General features: G+C 36.5%; 1 protein-coding gene across 2 annotated transcripts in view; it reads left to right on the plus strand.

Moving 5' to 3' along the window:
- The first annotated feature begins 3,246 nt into the window (after positions 1-3,246).
- The window catches only part of kcnh4a (potassium voltage-gated channel, subfamily H (eag-related), member 4a), a 28,596-nt gene continuing 10,973 nt past the window's right edge, over positions 3,247-20,869 (plus strand). Inside the window, exons 1-9 of one of the 2 annotated variants that reach the window (XM_051887514.1) lie at positions 3,247-3,449; positions 3,712-4,272; positions 4,411-4,504; positions 13,682-13,915; positions 14,068-14,199; positions 14,308-14,432; positions 19,142-19,403; positions 19,992-20,149; positions 20,482-20,689. In XM_051887514.1, the coding sequence (XP_051743474.1) occupies positions 4,429-4,504; positions 13,682-13,915; positions 14,068-14,199; positions 14,308-14,432; positions 19,142-19,403; positions 19,992-20,149; positions 20,482-20,689 (1,195 nt within the window). In that variant the 5' untranslated portion in view covers positions 3,247-3,449; positions 3,712-4,272; positions 4,411-4,428. Of the gene's footprint in view, positions 3,450-3,711; positions 4,505-13,681; positions 13,916-14,067; positions 14,200-14,307; positions 14,433-19,141; positions 19,404-19,991; positions 20,150-20,481; positions 20,690-20,869 lie in introns of both variants that reach the window. The other variant, XM_051887513.1, reaches the window with a different exon arrangement.

Genomic DNA, 20,869 nt, shown 5'->3' on the forward strand with positions numbered 1-20,869 from the left:
AGAGACTGAGTTCATACATTATTTCAGCTATTTAAACTGAAGGCTACAATTTTAAGGGTTACATCTGGATTATACAGTTTAAATTGCAATGATATTCATGCTGATCATAAAGTGTCATTGACACCAAAATAATTATAAAACCTACCATTGCTAAGCTTAACCGAACAGTTTAAAACATTTAATTAAAAGTTAACTGAAATTAATTGAACGTCAGAAATTATTCCACAAGGCTGTTAAAGGGTTAGTTCACCCAAAAATGAAAATAATGTAATTTATTATTCACCCTCATGTCGTTCCACATCCGTAAGACCTTCGTTCATTTTCAGAACACAAATTAAGATATTTTTGTTGAAATCCGATGGCTCAGTGAGGCCTCCATAGCCAGCAGTAACACTCCCTTTTTCAATGTCCAGAAAGCTACTAAAAGCATATTTAAAACAGTTCATGTGAGTACAGTGGTTCAATATTAATATTATAAAGTGACGAGAATATTTTTGGTGCGCCAAAAAAACCCAAAATAACGATTTATATAGTGATAGCCGATTTTAAAACGCTGCTTCATGAAGCTTCGGAGCGTTATGAATCAGCGTGTCGAATCATGACTCAAATCGAATCAAACTGCTGAAATCACCTGACTTTGGCGCTCCGAACCGCTGATTCAATACGCTGATTCATAACGCTCCGAAGCTTCCTGACGCAGTGTTTTGAAATCAGTTAACGAAGGTCTTACAGGTGTGGAACGGCATGAGGGTGAGTAATAAATGACATTATTTTCATTTTTGGGTGAACTAACCCTTTAATGACAGCTCATAGCACTTAAAATTCAATTCTTGGAATAAACAAGATTTTTTATGCACTATATATATATATATATATATATATATATATATAATTTAATTGTGGGTGAAAGTATTCTATTTTTATCAGGTAATGGAAAATGATGAAATAAAAAAAAATTTAATACAAACAAATACAGTTGCAATATTTCAAATAAATATTGCTGGTTGGTCTTTTATATATATATTAGTGTGGTAAAGAATTTCTGTTTTCATGTAGCCAACCAACTGAGCAATAAGGTGGAAAAACGAAAATGAATTTCATTCGTAACAATCAGATAAAGGAATATAAATCAGTTGCATTGTTTAAAATGAACCTATTTTAGCTGATTGATATTATTTTAATTTAGTGTGGTAAAGGTTTTCGTGTCTACTGAGTAATGGTATAAAAATACAATTAATTTTCAGTAATAAAAATCAGATAGCCCTTTGTAAGTTACCATACAAAATCATTTGCATTGTGATTATATCTAAAAACGTTTTCATATATTCATATATGATATGTTCAGCATTTATTGAATGCATCCTCTTTTTACAACAGAGAGTTCAACTGCTCCTCTTCATGGCGCTTTTGGCACACCTGGCGCGAGACGCTGAGGGCGTGGCCACCTGCTGCACGAGCTCTTCTAGATCCTGCAAAATGTACGAGTTTCTGTGTCGCGAGGGACGCCGAAACGATACTTCCGTGGCCAGGCATTTCGGTCGCTTTAATAACGACGCAGCCGTCGGGATTCTAACACTTGGCAAACGTAAAGTGGGCGAGAGACGTGTCGAAGACCGCCTGCAGCAACTCCTGCACGGCTCACGGAATCAAGCAGCGGGAATCCTAACTATGGGAAAGAGATTCGAGGATGGCGGGCATCTGCCGCTCGTGCACGAGGGAGGGACAGGGACCGAGAGCGCGCCCGTGAGACTCGGACTGGAGCGTCCGATGAAATATCTGATGCCCACGGTACTAGAAGATTTGGACGCTTATGAAAAACGATGACACTTGTCGCTTTTTAAAACCACATTAGAGATGTTCATTCGTGACGTCAATTGCCAAAACAGAAAGCTATTCTTAATGAGTATTTTGAAATAGCGTTTTTGATTTAAGTAAAAACTGTTTGTGGTTATCATTACTTGAAAGAGACTTTAACGGGGTTTTTTTTTCGAATATAAATCACATGTAGTCATACCTCAGATGTTATTTGTGTGTGTGTGTGTGTGTGTGTGTGTGTATGTGTGTATGTGTGTGTGTGTGTTTTATAAAAGATTGTACATAATTTTACGTAAATAAATGTTCATTTTAAAAACCCATTAAAACTACTGAGGCAATTTTCCCCTTTAAAATTCTCCTGAGGCTTCTCAAAAATGCTAAATCCTTTGCAGTTAACAGTTAGGCTACCTGTCACAGTGGGCTTTGTGAAATAGTACGATTTCTCGTTAATAAAACAATTACATTTAATATGTTAGTAATGCGCATTTTATTATAGTAGCCTATTATTTATATTATATTCATGGTGAGGGCGGAATCTTGATTTATAAAGATGAGTTGTTGGATTTCAGTAATGTGTAGTATGCTTTGTGGTCAGCAGATGGCAGATGATGTAAATATTGTAAAATAACACTTCATAATAAAGTTCAGGAAAAAAATGTTGGAAATACAATAAAACTCACAAAGCTTAAGGGGTGAGAAACAAGAATTTAACTCTTCCACAACATGAACTCTGTATTTAAAATATAAAGCCTGTGTGATATTTAATGGATTATCTGATATATTCATACTTGTTTACTTTTAACTTAATTTTATTGTTGTGAAAGTTTTTTTTTATTTTTACAGGTATATTTATCAGGTAATTGAAAATATATAAAAAATAATAACAATAACATAAAGGGCCACATTTATTTGCAGTAATTAAAATAGCATGAAATGTTACTAAAAAAAAAAAAAAAAAACACACCACATATCTGCAGGCCTATTTAAAATATATAAGGCCTATATGTGATATTTAATACAGGAACAGCTTATACAGCAAAACAGTAATAAACACAAAATAGTTCATGAATCACACACAAACATATGTGACAACTTGCCTCAACCTGACACTTTTTGGGAGACAATTAGTGCCCATGCTTTTATCTCTCCACCCCCACTGCCTGTGAAAACAACACATTTTTACATTGTTCCTGCTGCCCTGCCACTTAGTATTGACCCAGAGCTGTATCCTTTCAAATTTCACCCTTATAGAAATTCCTGTGTGTGTTTTGTGGGAGATGTTGCTTTTGTCTGGTAATATATGTAAATATCTGCTCAGCACAGATGGCTGTTCTGCTTTCCCTTTCGCACCATCTCTCTCTCTTTCTCTCCGCCTAATTCTTGTGCTTCTAGTAATGTCACTGTCTCTTTAAACCCACTTCAGCCCTTAAAATCTTTTTATTTGTGGTTTTAAGACTCCGTACTGCTCCCATTACAGCCTCTATAACTGTCACTCTGTCACTAGAGAGATCTGCTCGTGCCACATTAATATGGTCGTATGAAAAAGATTTTTTTGCAGGCTTTCAGGCAGATTATTGTCTCGCAAACAGACATAATTGCATCCACTCAGCAACAACCAGTGCTTCAATGTTAAGGTAAATTCAATCTTTGTTTATTATTATTAATTAACTATTATACAGTTTACCATACAATTTTGGAATTTTGGAATATGGAACATATATATATATATATATATATGTTCCATATTGTATATATTCCAATCATTCTCAGATAAAGAAAAATAATTTAATGAAAAAATATAAAGTACATTTTGTATGTCTTTTTGACAAACCATTTTCACTGTGATCTAATTGAGCCAGTTTTCTTGTTACTCTTTGTGCTTCTTCGTTTTGAAAGAGAGTGGGAGAAAGAACTAGAGAGAAAGAGGGAGGGACAGAAGAGTAGAGAGATAGCAGTGAGTGGAAGAGAGATGCAGTAGAGATTGTGCACCTGCCTCAGAGAGGACACAACTGATGAAAAGGAAGGGAAGGACGAAAAGAATCATCCGACCTTCTATTAGGACCTAAGAAATCAACAAAGAAAACGAATAAAAAGAAAAAAAATGAGTTGTGGACTGTCAGCTGTGTGAAGACTGAAGCGAGGCATTGAAGAGACAGAGATTGAATGCAAGCAACAAAGGAAAGAGGTGAAGGCTATGTTTTGAGCCTGTTTTTGAGAGAAGAAGACAAAACCATACTTTTGTTGAAGAGAGAGTGCAGAACAGTTTGTACCAAACTGAAGGGCTGTAGGGAGTAAGTGCAATATCTCCACAAACTTAACCATCTGGACATACACTGCTGGACGACAAGAACGCATCCTACCAAACTACAGCTTAGTGTAGCATGTGATTGCTGAAGTGCGGAGACATGGAGGAATGAAGTGAAACTGCTTTAGAAGGCTTTCCACTGAACTGATGCGGTTCGTAACAAGCAGCCATTCACTCCTTGTATAATCCAGACACCAACACAGTTTGAACCTCGGACAAAATCACCTCAGCTCTCTCCTCTCTACTCTCTCTCGCTGTCGCTTTTATTTCTTGCTCTGTATGCGATGAAGGTCTGAGGATTGGTCATCATGCCAGTGATGAAAGGGCTCCTGGCCCCTCAGAACACCTTTCTCGACACCATCGCCAAGCGCTTTGATGGCACACGTGAGTAATTCTGCTTTTCTCCAACCTCTGTCTGAGTTTTCATCCTCTTTCTCTGGAGCTTCTGACCTACAATAATGTTTAAAAGAGGCTGAAAGGAGTTTGAAGTCTGTGTTATTTTAGCATTATTCATATATTATTGGAGTATTAATAGCTTTTTATTTTTTAATTTTCAGTTTTCATTTTAGTTTAAGTTTTAGTATGAGCTTTTGTCATTGATGTTAGTTTTTTAAATAGTTTTATTTAGCTTTAATGTATTTTTAATGTTTTAGTATTTTTATTGATTACAATTATTTAATTCAGTCAGTTGCCAAAGCAACACTTCAAGTTTAAGTTTACATTTTCCATCTTTATTTTATATGAATTCAAGTATATTTCAATTACTGAAATTGATTTTTGATAGTTTTAGTTAATAATAACAACACTATCGAGTTCTTAAGAAATTATGTAGAATTGTTCATTTCTAAGTCTGTAAAAGCTAGACTCCATTTTATTAAAAAATCATTTTTGTTCATGAAATATTTTTCACAACAATATTTTAAATAGAAAGTTAAAAAGAAATCCTCAAGAGAAAAGATTAAAGTCAGAATGTCTAGCAGATTCTGTTTGCTCAGTGATTTAAGATCTTCCTCCATTGTGCTCTTTTCATGTTCATAGCTTACAGTTTGTACCTTTGTTCAGAGAAAGCTGTTGGAGTCTTGTATTTTGTGACAAATTTAGTGCACATTTTAGGCTAATAAGAACATCTTTACGCTTAGATTAAAAAAAAGTAGAAAGTGATGTGACGTGGCTGAGTATGGTGTCCCATACTCAGAATTTGTGGGCAGCCATTTTTTCTGCGGCGCCTGGGGAGCGATTGGGGGTTTGGTGCCTTGCTCAAGGGTGCCTCAGTTGTGAGTAATAGGAGTGTTCATTCACTCCCCCCACCTACATTTCCTGCCGGAACTGACACTATAACCATTAGGCCACAACTGCCAGTACAGTGTGAGAATTATAATGTTTACTATGGGGTAGTTTCACTTCATGAAGCAGGCAAAAAAACTTGCCATCCTTAATGGTTGAATGTCTTATTTTAGTGTCAGTAGGTCAGATGAGGAATTATATTCGGCATTGCTCTGGAGTAGTGATATTTTGCAATGTGCATAAATCATGGCTGAATTGTTTGTATTTGAGTGTTTGTGTGTTTACATTTGAGAGAAGAACTACTTGAAAACCCCCTGAAGTGTTATTCATTGCAAGAACGCCACTCAGTGTTCAGTAGTGTGGGAGTTATGCTCTACAGTTCTGTGCAAATACGAGCGAACAAAAGATGGAGGCCAATAGATGATGGGATCATTTTGTATAAGTGGTCCTCACTCCCTCTCTACCTGCCATCATGTCAGTTGAGAGAACTCAAAGTGTACTAAAGCCATGACGGTGAGCATGACTAAACCGTGAATGTGCGATACTGTGTGCTGAACTATTGAACTTGCCCTATCTGCTCGAAACTGACAGACACAATGGCATTAGTCAGTGTGTTACAGTCTGATCCGTCAATACATGAGATGATTGAACCTCATGTACTTTGTTGTACAGATGTTTATTCACCTCATATAGTCATGCATAAGGCCCGCTGACTCCAAGAACGATAACTATAACAATAACTATATTTCATACAGGACCACTTTGGCAAGTTACTTGAGTTTATTGAACACAATTTATCTTTGGTGGTATGGTTCCTTATGGGGGTTCTTGCTCCAAAATTAATTGAACATATAAGAGCTTTAACATTAACCCCCCGGAACCATCAGCTTGAAAATACATAGACAATTAAGACACTTAGTAATGTCTTTAAAAGCGAACATGGTAATCGTGTAGATATGGCAGTGGGACGTCTATACTGTAGCTTGGTTATGAGGATGAGTGTCTCTCAGCAGTGAGGTCCATGCCAGCCGGGACTTGAAAGCCTTAGTGATCTGAAACAAAAGAAGACGACAACCAGAAGGTGCACAGTAATATGCTCATGCTTATAATGGGGAGGGAGGGAAGGTTGCAAGCAGTTTGAGCATACTTACCGAGCAGTAATGCCACGTATATATGTCCCGTGTCTAATAGGAGAATGGTAGTGATTGGAGCGATTTGACAGCTGACCGCATCAGCTGGTCGCAGCACTATGCCTACGTGGCCTGCTGGAGATGGCCACTAGGGATGAAGAACTAACGCTGCGCTAGATTAGCATACACACCAATGGATAATAACATTCTGTGGTTATGACATATACCACTTTAAAGGGTTAGTTCACCCAAAAATGAAATTTCTGTCATTAAGTACTCACCCTCATGTCATTCCACACCCGTAAGACATCTTCAGAACACAAATTAAGATATTTTTGATGAAATCTAAGAGGTATCTAAACCATACTGCCTGATGCAGCAACATCAATGGCCCAGAAATGTAGAGAAGTCATCATTAAAATAGTCCAAATGACTGCAGTGGTTCAACCTTAATGTTATGAAGCGAGGAGAATACTTTCTGTGCGCAAAAACAAAAGACAATTTCTTCTCTCCCCTGTCATTCTCTTACGCTGTTTACGTTGTTTAGACAGTGCAGGCTTCCAGGTTCTACGTCTGAACGGCGACTCATTATTGGCCGGCTCCTGCATCAGCATCACACGCATGCGCCGTGCTGCTCACGTGAACAACGTCAGCCAATACTGAACCAGTTCAGAACCGCCCTTTAGTCGAAGCTTTGTTCAGCTGTACCCAATTCTGACTCATTTTTCAAAATCCAGTCTTTAAAACTGACTGAGTAGGAATGAAATTAGATGTATTTGTTCAGTGAATGTGAATTTGTACACGGTATACTTTGTCAATATTCAGTATTATGAATTGCATTTTGTGAAATGCGGGGGTGAAAAAACACTTGAAATCCAGTCTCACCTTTCAAACTGAAAAGCATCGATTTCAAACCACATATGAATGGTTTGTAAGACATGTTTGATTTATGCAGTTTTTACTGTTCACACTACAAACAACTAAATTGATTTGAAACTGTTATGGCCTACGCCTTGAGTGTGTGGTCTCCTGCATGTGACGTCATGTCTCTACTTATCTTTCTCTCTGATGAGTCTGATTGTTTAGGTCTGCCCCTATGCACCTGCGTCTTTCTTAATTTTGGTTTGTTAATTTTTGTTGCCTTTATACTTTGGAGTTGTTCTGTTGTTTGTTTGTGCTTCCTTTGTGTTATGTTTAGTTTTGCTATCTAAATTTATTTTATTTTTATTTTTTTTTGCATTGTATTTTGGATTCACGTGTCCTTCTTTATGTTGCGTTCCCTTTCTGGCTAATTTAAATAGGGGTTCGTAACATAAATTGGGGGCTCGTCCGGGATAATGGTGCGAAGCGATCTCTGGGTAGGTAGAGTAATTTGAATTGGATTCACTCTGAAATGTTAAAGTGGCTCATTACACCATCTGCTGTAATATGGTGAATTTGCCATTTCACTGTTGGTGTGAACACACCATTAGTCTGTGGTTCGTTTAGCTTTTTCGCATCAAGTTTGGTCTGAAAAGAGACATTTAACCTTATGATCATGTAATTTATGATTCCTGGGTACGGTTTTCCATTTCAAACAGACAGTCACTAAGAACCATGTTCTGGTCTAATAAGAGCTCACACCAACCAGCCCGAATATCGGCTAGATTGAAGCATCTGGTGTCAGTCTTCTGGTTAGACAGTAAGGAGTCTCTTAATGAGCTCTCAGGAGAATTCACCAGTAGCCTTTCACCTTCTGTGCGATGAGGCTATTAAAACAAGAAAAATTACAAACCAATGACAGCATCAACACAACAAGCAGAAATATTGATCAACTAAAACATGCAAAAGTCTTGTGCTTTCTCTTGTCCTTTCCTCCTTAGCTATTGTTTTTTGTTTTTTGTTTTTTGTGCAAGGAGATGTTCTGGGGACGTTGAGGGAAATTGTCTCTGTGTGATGCTCTTTAATAAGAGCAATGTCCTTAACTCGCTGTACAGCCAATCATATAAATCATATGAATCATTCCCTCTGTCGTTCCTGGGGACAGATTTTCACACTATGAAATGTCACGCTGACCATTTGCTCTCTCACTTTTTAGAACAACCTCCTGCTATCGTGTCACACCCGTCCTAAGCAACACTGGCTGTCTAAATTTGAGTGTCAGTATGTGCATGTGTGAGTGAGAGACGTGATGTTGAGTATGTGTATGCCTCGGCATCACCACTCCTCTCTCTCTTGTTTTTTTCTTTCTCCTTCATAATCACTTAAATCACTTTTAATTAGCTGTGGCAGACTAAAGATCTGGAGAGGCTTATTAGAACAGAGAGGTGCTTGACAAGGCCTTAATGTCAAGGCCCTAATGTTGATGTTGTGTTTTTCAGCCAGTACTTCATTAAAACTGTTGTATTAATCAGACATAAATGTTTTTCAACCTTTGCACTTAGTCCTGAATACAGTCAAGATAAATTCAAAGTGTGGAAGTTTGCAAATGGTATGTATTGTGGCAAAAAAATGACATTTGATAATTGTGTTCTGCAAAACTTTGAGCATGATTTGAATCACCATAATATACATGAAGGCATATGTGATGCATGTGTAACAGTTTATTAAAATTTTTCTTTTAAAAAAATACACTATACAGTACTCTGTGGTTGGTAAGATTTATTTATGTTTTTCAAAAAGTATCTTAGGCTAGTATCAAGTGTAGTATTAAAGTAACAAGGCTATGTTTATTTGATTAAAATACAGTAAAACACTAATATTGCTACAATGTAAAATAACATATTTCTATTTTATATATTTTATATTTATATTTTAAAATGTAATTCATTCCTGTTATGCAAACTGAATTTTCAGCATCATTACTCCAGTCTTCAGTGTCACATGGTCCTTCAAAAACTAGTCTAATATGATGATTTTTTGCTAAAGAAACATTTATTATTATTATTAATGTTGAAAACACTTGTGCTGCTTGATATTTTTGTGGAAACAGGATTTTTTCAAAATATAAAGTTCAAAAGAACAGCATTTATAATATTTGAAATAGACATCTTTTGTAACATTATAAATGTATTTACTGAAACTTTTGGTCTCCATGTTAAATAAAAGTATTCAATTCTTTAAAAAAAAAAAAAAAATCTTAGGCCTGGTTTCACAGACAGGGCTTAGATTAAGCCAGGATTAGGCCTTAGTTCAATTAGGATATTTAAGCAGCTTTTATAAACATGCCTTAGAAAAAACATTGCTGGTGTGCATCTTGAGACAAAAAAAATGGCTCTGACATATTTTAAAATATCTGCTTTCAGTTAAAACAGCTCAAACATGCATTTTAGTCTGGGACTAAGGATTGGTTCACTTTAAAATTAAAATTACCCCAAGCTTTACTCACCCTCAAGCCATCCTAGATGTATATGAACTTCTTCTTTCTGATGAACACAATCGGAGAAATATTAATAAATATCCTGACGCATCCGAGCTTTATAATGGCAGTGAACAGGGGTCACGAGTGTGAGCTGAAGAAAGTGCTTCCATCCAGTGGCGCCTGCAGCCGTACGGCTGTACGCACTGTGCGTACCATGAGAGGGCGCTAATTAATGCCGTTTTTATTTATTTTATTTTTTTTTACATAATTTTTAAATGTATTATTAAAATCTGTCTGCGTACACTCATAACATATTAATAAAGCAAGAGAGAATGAGAATAAAGGTGTGCGTTTGTGTGTTGTAAAGTCAAATGTGTGTACGTGCGTGCATGAGTGGGCGTGGGGGATATGGTGAAAAGAAATCTGATTGGCTAGTTTAGTTTCGTCGCTTTTTCCATGCATGAAAAATGACATTACAGATAGTTAATGTTTAAAAACGCTCTCTGAAACAGCTAAATTCGATTGAAACATTTGCAAAAAGGCCTAAAACTATTGAGTAGGGATGGAGAAATGAAGCCGCTTAAATCTTTGAAGCTTCGGGAAAAGTTTCGAAGCATCAAGAGTGTCGAAAACAGTGCCATCTTGTGGCAGGTAAAATTTACAGCAGCCATAAACCTGAGTGCGCAGCTGCGTTGTTTTATCCATTAAGCATAAAAGCCTTTACAAATAAAAGCCTGAAACCGCTAAATGTGTTTAGTTTTCTGATAATATAATTCACATATTAAAGTGTGGCAATAAATTAAATGTAACAACAAAAACAATAATTATAATAATACTAATACTGAGTTGTTTGAGGCAAGTAAATTGTGCTTTTATTTTATTGTTTTTATACTGGTTATATGACAGAACATATGATAATGTAATATATGCTACAGGCTTATATATTTAAAAAGTTAGTAAATGCACTTGAACTGAACTTCCATATACTTCTAGAGTAGGCTATGGTCTGGGTTCAAACATTCCGACACGCAAAGTGAAGCATTCACGTGACTCGAAAGAAAGTGAGGCTTCGGTTTTTCGTTAATCACATGTTTCTCTGAAAACAATATGCACATTTCGAAAAAAGCCACTCAGAGATAACAGCTATCTACACATGCACATCAGGGTGAAGTTAAGTGCATCAGATTTTCTAATTGTTTTTTGCGGACAGCAAAAAAAAAAAAAAAAAAAAAAAAAAGGTGTGGTGGGGGTTGGGGGGGGGGGGGGGGGGGGGGGGGGTGGATGAGGGGTGCTAGTTCTCTGCATACCCTGAGATAAAATACTGCAGGCGCCCTTGCTTCCATCCACATCCATCCATCATAAACATGTACTCCACACGGCCCCAGGGCTTTAATAAAGTCCTTCTGAAGTGAAGCGATGCCTTTGTGTAAAAAAATATCCATTTAACAAGTTATGAAGTAAAATATCTAGCTTCCGCCAGACCGCCTTCTAGATATTTTACTTCATAACTTGTTAAATATGGATTTTTTTTTTTTTACACAAACGCATCGCTTCGCTTCAGAAGGCCTGTATTAACCCCCCGGAGCTGTGTGGAGTATGTTTATGGTGGATGGATGTGGATGGAAGCCCTTTCTTCAGCTCATGTTTACTGCCATTATAAAGCTCGGATGCGTCAGGATATTTATTAATATAACTCCGATTGTGTTATTCAGAAAGTAGAAAGTCAAATACAACTAAGATGGCTTGAGGGTGAGTAAAGCTTGGGGTTTTCATTTGAAAGTGAACATCCTTTTACGACTTATCTGTAAAACCTGCGGTTGGTGATCTTACATTTTTACCAGTTATTTGTGTACTGCACTATCAGCCAATTTTGAAGAAAGAGCATAAATATAAGTGTAAATGTCATGGGAAGTATTTAAAAAAAAAAAACTTTTTATGTGCGGCTGTATATTTTCCATTAGATTGCATGGATATGAACCTGTTTTTTACCGTTTCTATTAAAAATAAACTGTAGACAGTTTCTTGGTAACCTCAGCGACAGAAATAAGCACACTGACATATGGTTTTTTTTAAAAATATATATTTCCATAGCAACCAGATACCAAGAACATCTTGCCTTAATACCACAGCACATAATAATAGTTTTCTTTGCCGTCAGTTACACGGTATCATTTCACCATCTTGGAAAGCTGAATCTTTTAAAACCGTTGGCTTCTGTGGCATTAACAGTGTCTACTTGAATGGATTGATGGGGAAAGACTGTATGCGTGAATAAACACACATACACACATGGTTTGAACACCAACTTTAGTCTCTCTATATAATGTGTGAATACAGTGGCAAGTTTACATATGCAGCATGTGTATATATACTGTTAATGTACTGTGTGTGTTAATACAACATTTTAAATGTATTTTCATTGAATATGAAATTTTCATATTTTCAAATACCTCTAGTTCTGCATTACATGATCATTTACATTGAGAAATTCTGAACAAATCTGTAGTCTTGTCTACACATTGATGCCTGAAATGTTTCTGTACAGAATTTAAAAACACAATGTTCTTTTTAATGCTGACTTCTTGTCTGATTTTGGCCTTTTTTGGGCTTGATCTAGCTCTACAGGTTGATATTAGGCATATTTTTTGTTTTTACGTCTAGAGTAGTCTAACACGCAGCATTCTTTCTAGCTTATCTGATACCACAGACAGATTCCAGCCTCTGATAATGATAAACATTAAAAACGGGCAGACAAGAGCAGACAAATTGGCAATCTCTCATACAATCTTGTACGTCAACTGTAACAGAATAATTTTATATCAATAATATCATTCTATGAAATAATATTAGCAACAGATGAAGCAAAACCCTATCAGATGTCAAGGGCTTTCTCTTATGTACGCATATGAAATCTGATCCCCCTGAATAGTTTTATTTGCTCATTTAGAAAGCTCAATGGCTTCATACTCTCGTACTCCCGTTCATTTATGTGTTCATTAAGTCAGTGGCGCAGATGCAGCACTCGCACTACACTTGTTCTGTGTACTGAGATTGATGGTGAGGTCATGCATCTAACTTAAGCTTTATTTATAGTTTCTCTGCACCAGTGCCGTCTATTGATTCTTACACAAACAAGGAACAATTGAACGCATGGATGGATGAAATGTATTTTTTAGATGTGTAAAGAGTAACATGATACCAATCAATTGCATGTTTTCCATCTCTTTAACAATGTTTAATAATGGCTTTACATTACGATTATTTATCGAAGCTCATCTGAATGACTGAAACGAAATGTGTATGTTTGTTTATTACTACTAGAGAACAAATACACTGGGTTTCGGTTCATATATTATTTCCTCGTCTTTTAGAATAGTTTGTGTACATATTCAGAGAGGTTTAATTGGAACCAATTAATTGGATCCATGAGGGAAAGGAGGCTCTTTAGGATCAAGAACCATAATACTTCTTTTTACTCATGCACAGACACCCACAGTCAATCAATTCTTATATAACTTCCACCCCTGCAAAACTTGGGTGAAATGAATAGCAAAGTTGCCATGGAAACAGTACACAGATCTTTTAGTTTTCTACACCAGTGATCTAAAGAAATCAGAATAAAACAGGAAATCTATAATTAGCATGTTAATGAAAAGGCAAGAATGAGAACGTGCTAAATGGCACACAGCGTTCTATATGAGAATTCTGAATTCTCTCTGTACGTTTATGAGAGGCAAAGCAAGTGACTTTTTACATCTCACTATTTTCCAATTCTTTCCTTTGTGTGTCTATATTTGGTGTGTACAGACAGTAACTTCCTGCTGGGAAATGCTCAGGGGAGTCGCGGGTACCCCATTGTGTACTGTTCGGACGGGTTCTGCGAGCTCACCGGGTTTGCACGTACCGAGGTAATGAAGAAGACATGCACATGTCAGTTCCTGCACGGACAGGAAACAAGCGAGAGAGTCACTCAGCAGGTGGAGAAAACCTTGGAAGGACAAAGAGAGTTCCAGACGGAGGTCCGCTATTACAGGAAGAACGGTAACGACCATTTAAAAGAATAATGCGTTGGACACATTGTCGAGACCTGTATGATTAACATCATGTGGCATTAGGTGGTTATTCAGTGAACGCTTAATTAAGAGAGGGCTGATTAAATGCTAAAGCTTTCATGGTTTGCCTTCTGTGACCAGGTACCACATTCTGGTGTCTGCTGGACATTGTCCCTATTAAAAATGAGAAAGGAGAAGTGGTTCTGTTTCTCTTATCCTTCAAAAACATCAGTGACTCGTATGGCAAATCACATCCCGGCTCCACCACAGAAGGTAAATGACTGGCCGTGAGCCAACAAAGCAACTTTTGGACTTTTATAGGTTTGGCATCTCTTATTTTGACACTTTATTTACTTGCTATGTGTTTTGCTGTTGTGTCAGAGGATGGTGCTCACAACAGGAAGTCCGGTCGAACTCATCTGAGTCAGGCTCGTGAGCGCGGCCGCAGCGTTCTGTACCACTTGACCTGTCAGTTCACCAATAGGAGCAAAAGGAAGCTGCCAAATGTAAGCAGATATGAAACTCACAATCATTCTCACTCATCTTTGTGGAGATTTTCGTGTAGTAAATCAGAATCAATTTTCTATGGAAGCTTGTTTCCACTACAGAATAAAAAGTTAAAAAGATATTTGTGACTTTTTATCTCACGATTCTGACTTTTTTTCTGGCACTTTGCAAGTTTACATCTCACAATTCTGGTGTAGGCCTAATTTTTCAGAATTGAGAGATATAAACTTGCTATTGCGAGTTATAAAGTCAGAATTTCAGGATTTAAACTTGCTATTGGGAGGAAAAAGGTCAGAATTGTGAGATAAAAAGTCGTAATTACCTTTTTTATTTTTTTTCTTCTGTGGCAGAAACAGACATCTATAATATTCTAATGTATTTGCTGAGTAAGTTGCAAGTAATCTGGCATCCAGTTAAAAATTCATAGTCTTTCAGTAGCATTAATGAAAGATTAGAAAAATGACAGGATGCACCTATAAAATATGCCTGAGTAGCAAAATTATGTGAGAAAATTAACTTGAATTCAGAGAATATGTATTTAATAAAATTTAGCTTACTCTATCGTCCATAATTTTTCCTATTTTTAAGCATAAACATTAGTACATTTTAATTTATGCTTACTAACTTGTGCTTGTGCTTAAAACGAGAAAAATAAACTTAAAGACTTTATAAGAAATGTCATATATTCACTGATATTACTCTTTATCATACATAATTTTGCTACTCATGCAAGTTAATTGATAATTGTTTTACTGGAAAATACTTTAAAATACTGATAAATAAAATGCAATTTTGCAGTACAGCATAAAGATGGTGAACCATTATGTTCGGTAATGACTGACCTTACAAACCCGTTGACACTTTTAAAGAGTAAATGTCCTTGTGCTTCAAACTAATGAGATGAAACAGAAGTATAGCTGTTAAAATGAAAAGGTCAGACCCATTGAATGTCTGGAATTGTGTTGATATCTAGCAGAATATTCAATATTTACGTCCAGCTGACGATTCTTACTTTCATAAATGAAAATTTCAGACACCAGCCCTTTTTTACAGGACAATCAGTCCTCACGCTTGGAAAAGAACACACGGTTCCCAAATCCTTACAACTCACGACTGAACACCTACATTGTGATGTAACATGGATTTTCATGCCTTTTAATACATTTTATGTAAATCACTGGTTTTGCACACAAAATCACATCTATTGAAATTCCAGTAAAAAATAAATGATTCACAGCTATAATGAAACTACACCAATTTAAAACCTAAAATGTCAATGTATCCGAGGAAGAAAAAGAAGCTAGAGTTAGACCTTAGTCAAAGTGAAAACAATTCAAAACAGCCAATTCAATATTTTGTACTATGGCGTTGGTTGGATTGAAAATGGTGGATTGTGAAAGGACATCACCTAGAAAATATTGAATAGACTACACTTAAAATCACATTTTTCTCAAAAGACTAATGTCAGAAATATCTGCCAAAATCCGAATCTCATGTGCTTTGATATTAATTTAAGGCTTGGAAAAAAATATTGATTATCCAATTAATCGCTATCTTCATTTAAACGTTTGATTGTTAAAATCCAAAAATTCATTTTGTTCTCTGCCTATTTCAGCGGCTGTGTGACCGTATTTTTATAGCACTTCTAGTCCTGCATTTCATAGCTAAAAGGTGCAGTGGTTTCTGAGTTTGCAGTCTGTATTGAATGCAACACAATGAAAGTATAATGGTAAGAAAGGTCTTTTATTTGAGAGGTCCTTGTGGGCTGCAAGCAAAAACAAGCGTAGAAAAAAACAAGACTACACAGCGTGACCAGTGTAGTCTGATGAATAAATGACTCTTTTGAGACCGCTATTTTAATGATTCGTTCAAATGAAGATGATTTGAAGCAATCCTAAACACTGCCCTGTATAACTTTTAGCATTAGCAGTGGAATATAACTGAATTAAAAAAACGGTTCGTTCCTGTCCTTGATTCTGATTGGTCAATAGCTGTCTTTATTCACGATAAAACACGACTATGACTGCTTCACCCAATGGTTCTGTGTGTCACTACACAACACCCTTAGCAACGTAAACTGTATGTTCTCAATTGATATTGTTCATTGAAGCTTACTGTATTATGTAGAAGTGTATTGTGAGAAAGAGATAGAGTGAACGAGTTTATTACCTGCATTCAGATTCAGCATTTTCCTTCAGGTCAGTCCAGGGGCGTTTCCTCCAAGGAGGCAAGGGAGGCAGTGCCTCCTCAAAAAAACTGGATGAGAAAATAATGGATATTACAAAAATAAAACAACGCAAATGCTACAAAATTTGACATTAAAAACACTGTCAAACAGCGACACCCGCAGGTAAAGTTCAGCAGGGAGTCCGCGTCTCTGTGCCTCCCTTCAGCTCATAGAAACAAAGCAGAGCCCCCTAAGCGTGCGGTGGGTTTAGTGGGGGGTAATTAATGAATGAGGGAAAGTCATGTGAGAGGAGGCAATGCCTCAATTGTGCTATGATTGGATATGATCGGTTATGATTGGACATGATTGGTTCGTGTGATAAATCCCGCCTCTTGTTTTCGTCAAATCGGTCTGAATGAAGACAGTGATGGCGTTAATGGAAGACTAATTAAAAAGTAAGTAAACAACTGTCACTTACATATTACTGCTTTGTGTCATATCAAAATTAAACTCGAAATGGCCTGAAAACATGATGACTCGGGGGGGTTTTAGTGAGCAATCAGCGTGGTGAAATTAAAGGTACATCTTTGTGTCTGTAAGTGAGTGACCAGTGTGTACAAGCTTGATGACTGCTGAAAATGAATTGACTATTAAAAATCAAAAAGCTTAATATTAGTTTATAAATAATATATATTGTTTAAATTGTTACTGCCTTTAGTTATTATTTTGGAATAAATGTAAAAATGAGTAAAAACACTAACTTGATGAAATTTATACTTGGTTTTAATAAAGAGAATATTATATAGTGTAAAAATAACAAAATAGAATTGTATTTGGTCTCTCTTTTTATGTAATGTTAACTTAAAATTGTGTAACAGGGACATAAATGAGGACTTTTCCTCCTCATTTTAAAACACCACCGCACACCACTGGGTCAGTCCTATGTTCATAATAAAAAATCTGTTTAAATGTCCGATGTATTATCTTGTCCTTTTAACAGTTAAGGGGTTTTTCCGTGACTGACAGCGCTAGTCAAAGCATTTGTCAGTTGCGTCTTGTTCCGTGTTCACAACAATTCAGTCTTTTCAATGTAAAAGTCTTCACTACTGACTGACACACTCATAAAGACAGTCTTTGGCGCTATCTAATGGTGTAATAATGTAACTTCTGTTGCTGTTCACAGTCAGGGACTATTTTTTCCGGCGGAAGGAAGGCTTTTAGTGAAAGTTTACTTCATGAAAGTTGCATTGATACATATTTTTGGCTTTAATATTTGTATTGTGTGGTAACCGTTTTATAAAAGCAATAAGGTACTCGAGGCTAGTGCTGTATCGTGAATAAGTCACGGCTGAAGGGGTTGCAGACATTGCTTCGTGCCTAACAACGCCCTTCAGCCGTGACTTATTCACGATACAGCACAGCCTCTCGTACCTTATTGCTTACATATACTCCAATGAATCAGAATTGGATTGAGAGCTTGTGAATCAGAACCAAACGGGAATTTCAAGACATTATCTTTTGTGCTGAGGTACAGTTAGCATTAAGAGTTGCCCTGGCATTTCACAGCGAGTGTTAAATGTTCCTGCTGTGTTTCATTATGAGCTGTACCTGCACCTTTTCAAAATGTCTCAAGCTGTTTTTTTTTTTTTAAATATTTTTTCTAAATGCTGCAGGTGTGGAGAGTCAATGAACATTCATTCCTGCTGCACTCAGGAAGTTAGCGAAAGTTAGCTAAACCTTTTGATTTTTTGCAAGTGCCTTTCAGTGCCTTTGGGGCAAATGAATGAATCCACATTTAGCTTGTTACTTTCATGAATCATTCAGCACTAACTTCTTTGAACTTGCAAGCAATGTTTGATATCACCATGTTTTTAAGGCACCAATAGTAGTCTTTCTGTGAATTTCTACATTTTTATTTTTCTCAAAAACTTATTAAATAAAGTTAACTTTATGTAGTTCAAGTGGTTTTAACTGTGAGAACAGAACTTTAGCTGAAGGTCACTCTCTAGTAGCAAGGTAGCCCATCTCTGTCTATCATAACCAGACCTTCTAAAAGATTACTGGTTCATGCTTTATGTAGCGAGCAACAACAATTAGGCTGCTATTCTTTTTCCTTTTAATGAGGTGACAGCACATGCACATTGAACATTTGGACATGCTGGGTCACCAGTTAATTTAAAAACTCCAATAATACAGGCACAGCGCGGCCCACATTCACACAAGAGACGTATTAAAGAATATTTGGATCAGCCGTCATTAAGTCAGAATACTACAGGCTAAAAAGCTGAATTACTCAGAAGAAATTGCATGCAGCTTGTATGATTCATAACAAACTCTCAAATCGCCAACTGCTGAGAAATAATTTGCTTGCGCATAAAAAAGGAATCCTTCCACTTAAGAGGCTCTTAGTAATAACGATTATGTCCTATTTTCGAACAACTTTGTTCCTGAAATGTGTAGGGTTTATAATTCAAATATATTTGGAGGCATGTTTGTTGGTGTAGAAATAAAAAGATGTTTCTTTTCATGTTCTTTTCACAGCATGTTTTTTCACAGCCAACTCTCCCAGAATACAAGGTGGCGTCGGTGCAGAAATCCCGCTTCATTTTGCTTCATTACAGCGTGTGCAAAGCATTGTGGGATTGGTTGATCCTCCTTGCGACATTCTATGTAGCTGTCACCGTCCCCTACAACGTCTGCTTCTCCACTCCTGATGACGACGAACATGACGACCCGGACTGTGACTCGGCCTCCAGAACCACCATCGTCAGCGACATAGCTGTGGAGATGCTCTTCATCCTCGGTATGTGCCACTGTTGTTGATTTTGTGGAAAATTGGTGTCCTACATATCTTCCTTGGGTTTGTTTCCACCTCTGTTCCATTTTTAAACAGTGTTAACTTCCGACATCTGCAGAGCTTAGAGCTGCTTTCACCTTAAACATGTTAACGAAGTGACAATCACACCCTTGTCTCCAACTGAGACCATCTTTCTAATCCACACTCCCTATATAATCTGTTTTTACACAAAGCATTAAACTAAATCTCTTTTTATTCAAAAAGATAATACAGAAGCCCCACTGTGACCTAAAGCGAGTAATAATTAGATAAATCTCATGTACAAGGATGTGGTAAAATAATTGCTTGATAGCACTAAATGTTCCATGTAGGAAGCATGAATATTTATTTAGTCCAGCATGTACAGGGCTTCATCGCTCCAATTAGCATCTTTTAATATTCATGCATCCACAGTCAATATTTGTCTTCAATTGAAAGGGCACTGTTTATAAACTTGTGAGTGTTCTGGTGTGTAATATTATTCGATTTTTGAATGTTGTAAACAAATCTAAAATGACTTGTTTTTTTTGTTGTTGTTGATTTGTTTTTCTCCAGATATCATTCTGAATTTTCGAACCACCTATGTTGGGCCTGCGGGTCAGGTGGTTTATGATGCTCGCTCGATCTGTTTGCACTACTGTACTACCTGGTTCTTCCTGGACCTCATCGCTGCTCTGCCTTTTGACCTGCTCTATTTATTCAACATCTCAGTGGTAAAATACATATTAAAGCTTTAAATAGAATAAAATATGGTTGTTTTGTATGCCTGGCTCTTTTCTAAATGTATTTAAATTTCCTTTTGTTACATGCACATCTACAAGCAGCAACACCCACAAAAATATATTAAAAAAAAGTAAATATTTTTACATATTTTTGATATTTCTGTATAATTTTAAACCTAATACTAAAAAAAGGACTCATTTATTACTCATACAATCATGTACATACAAATTCAAATATTTATTTTGTTGAGAATTGATCATATGCCTTCTATTAATTGATGTTTGGATATTTTAATCTCTTAATGTGTGTGTTTGTTTTATAGACTTCCCTTGTGCACTTGTTGAAGACGGTGCGTTTGCTGCGTCTCCTGCGCTTGCTGCAGAAGCTGGATGGTTATTCTCAGTACAGTGCTGTGGTCCTGACACTACTAATGTCTGTATTTGCCCTGCTGGCACACTGGTTGGCATGTGTTTGGTATGTTATTGGACGCAAAGAGCTCGCCAGCAATGATCCCCTGACCTGGGACATCGGTGAGGGACCGTATGGTTTATCTGTGTATTAAGATGCCAGTTAAATACTCTACTGTTCAAAAGTTTGGGGTCAATAAGATTTTTTATGATTTTGAAAGAAGAGTCTTATGTTCAAAATCTGAATGAAGTAAAAATAATAATATTGTGAAATATTATAACAATTTAGTATAACGGTTTTCT

This window comes from Ctenopharyngodon idella, chromosome 3 (assembly GCF_019924925.1).
Source record: "Ctenopharyngodon idella isolate HZGC_01 chromosome 3, HZGC01, whole genome shotgun sequence".
Taxonomy (NCBI): Eukaryota; Metazoa; Chordata; class Actinopteri; order Cypriniformes; family Xenocyprididae; genus Ctenopharyngodon; species Ctenopharyngodon idella.